Source organism: Pipistrellus kuhlii, unplaced genomic scaffold, assembly GCF_014108245.1.
Source record: "Pipistrellus kuhlii isolate mPipKuh1 unplaced genomic scaffold, mPipKuh1.p scaffold_m20_p_13, whole genome shotgun sequence".
In the NCBI taxonomy this organism is placed as follows: Eukaryota; Metazoa; Chordata; class Mammalia; order Chiroptera; family Vespertilionidae; genus Pipistrellus; species Pipistrellus kuhlii.
In genome coordinates, this window is record NW_023425438.1 from 11,930,802 (window position 1) to 11,942,335 (window position 11,534).

The 11,534-nt window shown below is 34.4% G+C and overlaps 1 protein-coding gene across 1 annotated transcript in view; it reads right to left on the reverse strand.

Moving 5' to 3' along the window:
- The window catches only part of SPDYA (speedy/RINGO cell cycle regulator family member A), a 20,387-nt gene extending 9,181 nt beyond the window's left edge, over positions 1–11,206 (reverse strand). Inside the window, exons 1-4 of the mRNA XM_036434885.2 lie at positions 10,514–11,206; positions 9,317–9,375; positions 7,473–7,558; positions 1,331–1,502 (exon numbers count right to left, since the gene is read on the reverse strand). Coding sequence (XP_036290778.1) covers positions 1,331–1,502; positions 7,473–7,558; positions 9,317–9,375; positions 10,514–10,748 — 552 coding nt within the window. The 5' untranslated portion in view covers positions 10,749–11,206. The remainder of the gene's footprint in view (positions 1–1,330; positions 1,503–7,472; positions 7,559–9,316; positions 9,376–10,513) is intronic.
- Positions 11,207–11,534: the final 328 nt, after the last annotated feature.

The window sequence follows — 11,534 nt, forward strand, 5'->3', positions numbered from 1 at the left end:
ATCTGTAGATGAAGAAAGAGAATGTGTCTATTATAGAGGGTTGTGAGGATTACATGAATTATTTATGAAGCAATTAAGATTTCTCACTATATTATCAGTTACTGTTGTCTAAGGTTTGTTAGATAAAACACTGCCTTTAGAGTCAGTTTTAGTTTCTTATCCTGGTTCTGCCACTTGGTAACTGTATGATACTGGTCAAGTTACTTAATCTTTCTGAGGTTAAATTTTTTTTATATCTCAAATGGGGATAGTATTCTGCCTCAGGATTATTCTGATGGTTAGATATGTGTAAAATCTGTATAAGCAACTGGAAAATGTAGCTCCTAGTATTTAAGAGGTCAAGCTAGGGAAGTGTACCTCTGACTTCATACAGAATTCTATGTTTAGCTTTTTGAAGAACACCCAGACTGTTTACCAAAGCAACAATACTATTTTACATTCCCAAAAGAAATGTTTGAATTTCTAAGTTATCTCTGAATCCTTGCATTTTCCCCAACATTCAACAGTCCTCTTATTTTAATCTACAAATATGCATACTTGCTAAATCTTTATCTCATTAATAAATATAATTAACATGGTAGTTCTGGGCAGAGTTTTATGATATGCCCCTAAAGTTCTCCCTTTGACACTAATCCATTGTCTCTTTTGGCCTATAGTCCATTTATCTGGATATAACTCCATTTAATTATAGCATTATCTAGCTCACATTTATCGAAGTTTTCTTTATTAATATTGACTTACAGTGGTCACTGATTTAATGTTTTACTTTAGAATTTTTCTTTAGTTTAAAACTTAATTTTCTTCTTTATTGAAAACCAAAACATTAAATAAAATAACCGATCTTTTAACTTTTAGTGTCTTTCTGCTTTATCTTAATAAAATCTGGCATCAAGGAAACTTTATGTATTCTACATTTATATAAATTTTATATCATGCAATTCACATTTAAATCTTTGGACTTGAAATTTCATATATTTTATTTAATGAAATTATTATTCAACTCCAGTGAGATATTTAAAAATATGCACACCTATCCTTTTCCAATATATTGGTGATCTTTCAGACAAGAGAAACACACTAAAATAAAAACCCTACCAAAACAGACTGCTCTGAAAAACAGAAATAACAATTTTAAATTCTTGTGGTATAAAATTAAAACAACATTGCAATACATAAGTTGTATTCATGTTAACCATCAAGGCTAATGATCTACCCTTATATATATATATATATAAAATAAAATGCAAATGTTAGAAGCACATTAAAAAGCAAGGAAAATTATATGAACAAAAGACAGTGATTACACATATAAAGTATTTTAAAATCTTACCTCTTCACAGCATCGCCTGCTTACAATAGCCCTATAATCAATTCTATCCCAGAGTTGGTCCCTTAATTTTAAGAAATTAGGGAATAATTTTCTCCAATTTTTCCCTAAAGCCCATGGAAAAATTTCATATTTGGATTCTTCTTCATCTTCTTCAACTGTATTAGCCAGATACCTAGCAAAGAAGACCAATGACTCAAAGAAAGAAACAGGTAAATGACAAGAATGGGTAGTTCACAAAAAAAAAAAAAAAAAAAAAAAAAAAAAAAAAGCAAAGCACTATAAACACATAAAAAATGTTCCATCTTACTGTAAATAAATAAACAAAAGAGATGCAATGAATTTTACCTTAATGAGTTCTGAACATTTGTGTACTCTCTTTTGTGTGCATATTTGTGTATTCCTATAAATCTTTTTTTTTTATTTCTATAAATCTTGAGCTTTGTTCTGGGATGCGGTTACTTGGAAACATTATGATCCTTTCAGGTCATGCTTTTGGTAGATCTGGAACAATATTCAGTCTGGGGCTAATTATTCTCTATTAGTGATGCAATAACTTCCTGAATACTCTACTCAATATCCTGTCAATTATGAAGTTTATTTTTTAAGTCTGGCTAGTGGGAACAGACACTATTTCCAGCCCTGGATAAGTTTTAGGCATTGTTTCCCTCTAAACCTTTATTTTTCTCTTTAAGAGCTTTTAAAATTATTTTTATTATTTAAAGTATTACATATAGTAGTACATAAATCCTTCCCTCCCCTCCATTGACCTTCCCCTAGCCTTCCTTACTCCCTGTCGCATGCCCTCATCCCACCCTTCAGATGGCCTTTTGTGGCAATCCGGTAGTTTCTTATGCACAAATGGAAATCAATATCCTGTCAAATGCTTGAGAGGGATTAGACATACACAGAAGCAGAACACAATCCAATCAATCAATCAAAACTGACATACTAGTACAAGGTAAAAGTAACGGATAAGAACATTAAAACAGTTATAACTATTCCAGATGTTAAAAAAGTTAAGACACACTTTTAGAAATGAAAACTATGTGTACAATGAAAAATACACTGAGTGGAATAGCAGATTAAATATTGCAGCAGGAAAAAACCTGTGCATTGAAAAAAGCTGCATAACTACATAAACTATCCAAAATTAAACATTTAGAGAAAATAAACAAAAATAATAAACAGAACATCAATGAGCCATAAGACTTCAAGCAGACCAATAAAAGTGAAATTGGAGTCCCTAAAAGATGTCAGGTCCACAGAAAAAGATATTTGAAGAAATAAATGGCTAAAAATTTTAAAAACTTGATGAAAATTATAGCCGGGACCGGTTTGGCTCAATGGATAGAGCGTCGGCTTGGGGACTGAAGGGTCCCGGGTTTGATTCCGGTCAAGGGCATGTACCTTGGTTGCGGGCATATCCCCAGTGGGGGGTGTGCAGGAGGCAGCTGATCGATGACTCTCTCTCATCGATGTTTCTAACTCTTTGTCTCTCTCCCTTCCTCTCTGTATAAAATCAATCAATATATATATATAAAGAAAATTATAAACCCACAAAGAAGCTGCTTGAAGCTCAAAGAACCAAGGTACATCATAATCAAATCACTCAAAACCAATGATAAAGAGAAAATCTTAAAAGCAGTCGGGGGTGGGAGGGGGGAAATGTAAATTGAATAACACAGAAAAGAGATAAGAATGGAGATTTCCCATTGGAAACAATGCATAGATGACTTTCCAAGAAAAGTGGGCAATTTACAATAAGAAAATTACAAAGCACTTAAGGTGTCATGAGCAGAAATGGACCCTGAAATCTGAAGATACTAGAATTAATAAACATCAAGGGAAAAAAAGAAAGAGAGAGACCTCAAAAGCAGTTAGAAAGAAGGCAAATGATCCTAGGTGAGAGGTTTTAGACGCAAGAAGGACTAGTAAGCAAAGATATAAATATGAGGGTAAATATAAACAAATGTTGAATGTATAAAACAATAATAGTTTTGGACATCAGACAAAAACTACAGAATTGTAAAAAGAGAGTTAAATGGATAATTGTTGGTTAATTGGAGTTAAAATGCTCAATGTTGTGTGATTAAAAATAACTTGGGTAATTGCTAAAAGAATAGATATAAATTGCATAGTTTCCAAATAAGTGGCAGTAAAAAAAGATGTCAAAAATGATTTTAAAATCTCACCCCAAAAAAGATAAAAAATGGAGGGGAAAGAAGAAACGGAATAAATGGAACATAAAAAAAGTACATAAGATGGTTGAAAAAATCCAAATATATAAGCAACAATAGAATATTATTCTGCAGTGAGAACTCTATAGCTACATACTATATACCATGTGCTATTTTTTAAAAGATCACTTTTTAAATATTTATTTTAGAGGGAGGGAGAGAAAGAGAGGAAAACATTGATCAGCTGCCTCCTGCACACCCGCTACTAGGGATCAAGCCAGAAACTGGGAATTCTACCAGTGATCTCTCATTGCATGAAAAGATGCTCAATCCACTGAGCAATACTGGCCAGGTCCATGTACTATTTTGTACATATTTCACATTAAAAAGTCTTTAAAGATACAGAAGTGTAGAGTATACTTCATGTAATATACACATTGCTTAATGTATAGAAAGTTATTTCTAGACTGATACACATAAAACAGTTGTCCTTGAAGGAGACCAAGGTCTTAAGATAGAAGGAAGACTTACTTTTAATTGTATACCCTCTTATGTACCTTTTTAAAAATATATACTTTTATTGATTTCAGAAAAGGCGAGGGATAGAAAAATCAATGGTGAGAATCATTGATCAGCTACCTCTCACATGCCCTGCACTTGGAATCAAGCCAGCAAGCCAGGCATGTGCTGACTGGGAACTGAACTGTGACCTCCTGGTTCATAGGTCGATGCTTAACCACTTAGCCACACTGGCCAGGACCTCTTATGTACTTTTTAAAACCATGTGCATATTCATATTTAGATATATTAATATAAAATGGGTACCTATATATTATTTTTCCTTCCTTAAAATAATTGTACATATTTTAGTATTATCTTATTAGTAGCCCTGCGCACGAATCTGTGCACCAGTAGTATCTCTACTGCCCAGAGGTTTTCCGCGCCCCAGAGGCCCATCTGCAGCCAGGCGTGGAATGCTTGCCTCATCGCTGTGATGACGAAGCAAGTATTCTGCCAGGCCGCTTATACTGCCTGCTCTCAGCGGGCGCTCCCCTCAGGACTGGGGGACTCCAGTGGGGCTGAGGACTGGGCACTGGCATCTTGTGGCTATGGGTGCTGTCATCTTTAGTGATGGTTAATTTACACATTACCCTTTTATTAGATAGAGAATTATAAAGCACCTTGTTAAAACCATTCAGTTAGCCAAAACCAGTTTGACTCAATGGATAGAGCGTCAGCCTGCAGACTCAAGGGTCCCAGGTTCAATTCCGGTCAAGGGCATGTGCCTTGGTTGTGGGTGCATACCCACACTGCAGGAGGCAGCTGGTGGATGCTTCTCTCATCGATGTTTCTGGCTCTCTATCCCTCTCCCTTCCTCTCTGTAAAAAAATCAATAATATATATATTTTTTAAACCATTCATTATATGAATCAAATCCTGTTCTCTATAAAATTATGTAATTTCTTACATTTAGTATCCCTGAGAATTCTTAAAAGGGTAGAGAGTGTGGAAGATTGGTTCCTTTCATGCTTGCTAAGTGAAACATGAATAATCTATAATGTACCATGATATTGGACATCATGATTCTAGATTAACAATTTTTCAGTCTCAACTGAAATAATATATAGGTACTCATTTTATATTAATATAACTAAATATGAATATGCACATGGTTTTAAAAAGTACAGAAGAGGTCCCGGCCAGTGATAAAATATCTGCACTGTATACATATAAGTCCCCTTCTAATTTGAAATTGTTAATATTTTCTTTGAGCAGAATCCATTTTTTGCATAATTGTGTTTATTCAAGGTTCAAAGAATTAAGAACCTTTCATATGTTAGCCACTAAAAGATGCAAAAAAAAGGTTAAATACATGCTCCTTGCCCTTATGTCTATAGTCAAGTAGAAGAGGCAACTGAGTATGAAAAAAAAACTGTGTGGGTGAGTAGGGCTGCGTGTGTAGCAAGACATGTGTGGTGGGCGGGGGTTTGACCCTGAGTCCCGCAGCACTTGGGGTCTGGGTCTCGTGTGATTTCACACGGTGGACCTTTAGTACAAATAGAATATAACTAAAGGCCCACAAATTTCGTGCATGGGGGAGGTGGGTAGTCCCTCAGCCCAGCCTGCACCTCTCCAATCTGGGATCCCTCTCACAATCCAGGACTACTGACTCCCAACCGCTTGCCTGCCTGAATGCCTGATTGTCCCTAACTACTTCTGCCTGCCAGCCTGGTCACCCCTAATTGCCCTCCCCTGCAGGCCTGGTCCACCTCAACTGCCCTCCTCTGCTTGCCCAGTAAACCCTAACTGCCTCCCCTGCCTACCTAGTTGTCCCCAACTGCCCTCCCCTGCAGGCCTAGTCCCCCCAACTGCCCTCCCTTGCAGGCATGGTCATCCCCAACTGCCCTCCCTGCAGGCTTGATTCCCCCAATTTCCCTACTGGCCTGGTATTCCCTAACTGCCATCCTCTGCTGGCCCAGTCACCTCTAACTGCCCTCCCCTACAAGCCTGATCACCCCAACTGCTCTTTCTTACAGGCCTAGTCCCTCCTAACTTCCACCCCTGCGGGCTATCTTGTGTTGGAGTGATGATCAATTTGCAAATTATTCTTTCATTAGATAGGATACTAAACATTGTAAATACAATGGCATTATAGCTAGCAGTCAAGGGCTGAATTTGGCCATTGGCAAGTCACAGCTGAATTTGTGCCCCAGCTCTGCCACTTATTAACTTGTGATCTTGAAAAGTACTTATCTAAGCCTTAATTTCCCTATTTGTAAAATGGGGATAATTAAAAAATATGTATCATCAGAAGATTAAGTGAACTTGTAAAAAATACTTTGTGGTGTCTTGTACTTAATACTCAGTATTAGCAAATACTATTATATTCCCCCAATTTAGCAATCATCACCAAATTTCATATTGAATTCATTTTTCCCATGTATGAGGAAATGTGTCTCCTGAATGCATGCAGAGATTTCTTTGATTCTGAATTAAGCAGATTTTGAGTAAACACTTATCCTATAGTGCTAACAGTTGTTTTGGTATTCAAATTTACTAGGTATAAAAGGTTTTGAGATAGATACATATTCTTAATTTACATAGATTCTGGAAGAATTTTGACCCAAGGATTAGAAAGCCATGTCATTAAAACCATTTACCAAATCACAAAGTTAGTATAATCTGACTACTACAAAGTCAGTGGAAGAAATTGGAAAACAATATGCCTTAGTCAAATACAGTGTTAAGTACTGAGTAGATACTATAGGTATCAGATATGAGTAACATTTAAGTTATAGACAGGAATCCACAATAAGTATGTCTACAGCATTTTCTGCAAGCGAGTCAATGTAAAAGAGCAATGATGATAATTGTTTTTAGTATATATTAATTGGAAATGTATATTAATTCCAAATGTATATTCTGGCTTTCAAAAACCTAAGTACAGCCCTAACCGGTTTGGTTCAGTGGATGGAGAGTTGACCTGGGAACTGAAGGGTCCAGGGTTTGGTTCAGGTCGGGGGCGTGTGCCTTGGTTGCGGGCACATCCCCAGTGGGAGGTGTGCAGGAGGCAGCTGATTAATGTTTCTCTCTCATTGATGTTTCTGGCTCTCTATTCCTCTCCCTTCCTCTCTGTGGAAAATCAATAAAATATATTTAAAAACAAACAAACAAACAAACAAAAACCCTAAGAACAAAAGAAGAGAATTTGGGACAATTTATATGAAACACTGAAAAAATGTACAAGTACAAATTCAAGTAGAATAATAAATCTTAGGCATAAAGTAGAATAAGATCAGTGAAAAGAACATATCGTATTAAAGTTAAAAATGTATAGCTTTTATACAGGAAGGTTTATTCAAAAAATATACATCAGGTTTAAACAGCCTCTGCTTGAAATAAAGTATCGTCTATATTATATTGTAAATAACTACCACAAAAATCACAGTAGAAAGCATACTTACAGAGCAATGAAGAAATTTATCCTGGTATGCTCATTTATAGTAAATTTAGCCCTCTTGAAATAAACAAAGGTCATAGCCAAAAGATACTACAGGAAAAAAAGTTAAAAGTTACTAATATGAATGTTGTGTTTTCATAAATAAAACTGCTTTAAAATAGTTACCTTTAAGATGACTAACAAGCTAAAACAATAAAGCATTATTTATCCTTATTACAGAATTCCCTATTCGGGTCCTTCCTTTTTGGCTTCCTGTAATCCATGCGAACAGTGAGAAGTTAATTCTTGACCATTTATCATGATTAAGATTATAACTAGAATGAACTCCTAAATTTTATTGTCAATACTTTTTAACCAAAAACACATTTTTTTCCTATCTAAAATATGAAACCTATAGAGAAGTGAAAATAATCATAAAATGAATAAACATATTCTTCACCTAGATTCATAATGTTAATATGTTGCCACAATGGTTTAATGTGTGTTCTATACACATTTTCCCCCCTGAATTCTTTTAGTTATAAATATCCATGTTCACTTTCTAACATAATCTTTTAAAAATAACTCCGAATCAAAAATTAGAATAACATGGACTTATTTTCACTGAAAAAAGTTTTATATTTATTACTAAAAAGACTAGCCTGGTTTTAAGACACTATGCTAAGCCTTGGTTGTTTAACTTAAAAAAATAAGTTGTAATATTGATGTATTAGATTTCCTTCTCATAAATGCCTCTGTATCCTACCTTCACAGGATTGGCCATAAAGGAGATTCCAAGTTTTAAATATGATAGTGTGAAAACAGAGTGCTCCTGGTTGGTAAATTTGAAAGCACTGCCCCCTGCTGTCCAACAACTTTACTTATTATAATGCATTTAATATACTGTAATCAAGTGTAAAACTACACAAATGAACTGAATATTTGATAGTAAGTCAGTACCATCAACATTTAAAAGTGTTAGTGACATTGTGATTAATTTTAAAAATCTATCATTTTTTATAGATACATCTTAAAATATTTATGGATAAAATTATTAGGATGTCTACTTTTGGGGAGAGGGATTAGAAAAAACAAGAATGGCCCACAGTTAGTGGATAGGTTCCTGGAGGGTCTTTGTTTTAATATCTACCCTAAATTGTGTATGGTTGAAATTTTCCAAAATTAAAAAACAAACCTTCTCTGATTATATCTCTGCTATCTTAAACCTGAAATTTTTAAAAGTTCACACCAAGAGTAACTTATTCATTTCCTTTTTTTGTTAGTTGGCACATTAAGACTGATGTGAAGTCATGCTGAAGTTTCTATGGTTACCTATTATAAGATGGCAATCACAAAGTTGAAATCATAAGGGTTTAGCTAAATTGAAAGAGTATAGGACAGCATAGTTCGGTCCTGAGAATGTTAAGTTAGCATGTTTTTTTTGTTTTGTTTTTTTAAATGAAACACTGATAAAAGAACATGATGAGCTAATTTTACTCTAAGATTTTGGGATTAGTTTGATATAAATTACCTACAAAATATTAAAATATATAATAGACTACTTTAGTGGAATGAATCTCAGAATATTCTTTCTCTACAGCCTGAAAAAAGGTAGTAATTCTGATCTAAACATATTAAATCTATAATGATTCTTGTTTTCAATCACACAGATATAAGACTAAAGTCTTTTAAATCCAATCATTAATATTATGTAATTCTCCAAAATACAGAATGAATCTATGGTTTATGCTAATTTTAAAATTAATATGCAAGGATTCCACTTTGAAGAAGCAATGCAGGCTAGTTCTTTTTCTAAACTTAATAAACTTAATAAACATTGATTAATGATTATATTATTACTAAATTTACCTTGTCTGCAATTTTACAGCAGCAGTCCATCCACAAGAAATCTTGAATTAAATCATCATCTATAACAAAAGATAGCTAGCTATGACTTGTCTTTAAAAGAGAGAATATTTCCTTTTGAAGATTTTCTACATAAGATTATAAATGACTAGTAGCCCTGCGCAAGAATCCTTGTGCCAGTAGCTCGCTGCCACCCTCCTGTAGCTCCCTCCATGTCCCCCTAGCCCCTCCCTCATAACTTGCTGTCCTACCCCTCCTGTAGATCTCTGTTGCCTGCTTATAGCTCGCTACCCCACCCTCCTGCTGATCCGTGATCTGATCATTACACTGCCAGTTGTTACACTTCCTGGTGTAACAACTGTTTTCATATTACATCTTTATTATATAGGATGCTCTGAATTGTCTTAATATATAGCTTAGATTGGAGTGGGAATGGTAAAACTTTTTGATTCATTGAATATCCCAATAGCTTTTTGAGAAATAGATATTGGGCAACTCTTGATTAGCTTTTTGTTACTTTCCAAAATCAATCTTTAAAAGGTGGAAATGGAATCTGATACAGAACTCAGTCTTTAAAAAATAATGACTTGCCCAACTAATGTGGCTCTGTTGGTTGAGCATCCTCTCATGTACCAGTAGGTCCCCAGTTTGATTCCCTATCAGGGCACATGCCCAGGTTTCTGGCTCAATGCCTAGTAGGGGATATGCAGGAGGCAGGTGTTTTGCTTTCATATCAATGTTTCTCTCCCTTTCTAAAAATCAATTTAAAAAATCTTAAAAAAAAAAAAAAAGTAACACTCACTGTCTCATGATCTGAACAAATTCAATACCTTAGTTAGAGCACTGAAGAAAATCTTGAAGCTGAGTAGTTGGCTTGGCTGACATTTTATGCAGTATTTTACTTTAAGTCAAAGAAAAATCATGCTATGAATTTGAATTGCCCAATATTTATACTTGACACTTGTAGTTAAGTAATCTAGAAGTGAAATGAGTTTGAATTTCTAATCCAAAAGAATCAAAATCTACATTCAAAAAAAGACTAATAAACATAAAAATAGACTTGATTGGAATGAGAAATCTGATAGAAAATAAGAGCATCCTCTGATTATTATGAAAATGATAAAATAGATCTTCACATTCTCTCATTTTTAAGTACTCTCTAATTATCAATATTACACTATTATAATATTTTAAACCTACCAAATAATTTAAAGAAAGCAGTCATTTCCTGACGCTGTATAACTAGACAGGGTCCTTTGGGGCGTTTAGACTTGTTGCTATTCTGTGCATTTTTTTCAGATGCTGGCCAACTATCTTTAAAAATAGGACGCTTCAGGTTAATAGGCTTTTTAGGCTGATGTGATCTACTTGACCCAGATTTTACATGAATAGTGACAGTAGGTGGTGTCTCACAACACAGCTGATTATGCCTCATTTTGCTTTCCCAAGATTCCTGTAAAAATAAAACATATAATTATTTATCACACTCTTACTCATTTCTATATGAAAAAAATTAACTGGATGATACCACCAGATGCATTGATGTGAGACATTACTGAACTTGCTACTAAAATGTTGTGACAGTGACTCATATGAGAAAGTGCTTTTAGAATTCAGTGCTAAGAAATGCTAGACTTCCTTTGGTTAATTGATATACCTCCTCTTCCCAAGAAATAAGGTCCTGTATACTATTTTGTTTTGACTACAAGGGAACTCAAAAACCAATTTTGAAAGTTAATTAAAGAAACTATACTGACTTTATAATCTATTTGTAATATTCTTTTTTACTGATTAACATTTTGCTTGCATTGACATAATTTTATCATATGATTATTATATAACACCTCAAATTTTTTATAGAACAAGGCAAACAATTTCTGGAAATTAATTATAATTAATTAAATGTAATATATCAAGTATTATATTAAAAAGTAATTCACAGTTTCCCTCATCTTTCTTCCTAGATCCTAAGGTTCAACCAAATTGAAGATGAAATGTGTGATAAATTAAGCCATGAGAATTACGTAAGATCTTTCTTCTCTTTTCTAACCACCTCTTCTGGCAGACAACTGGGGCTTCATCTGTACCACCCCCCCCAACACACACACCTAACAATTTAGATGAAAAAAACTAAATAGACTTCTCAAATTGGAGTACAGGGGCTAGGCTCAGGCATAGAATATGCCAGAATATAGAATAACGGTGATATATCTCCCAGGAG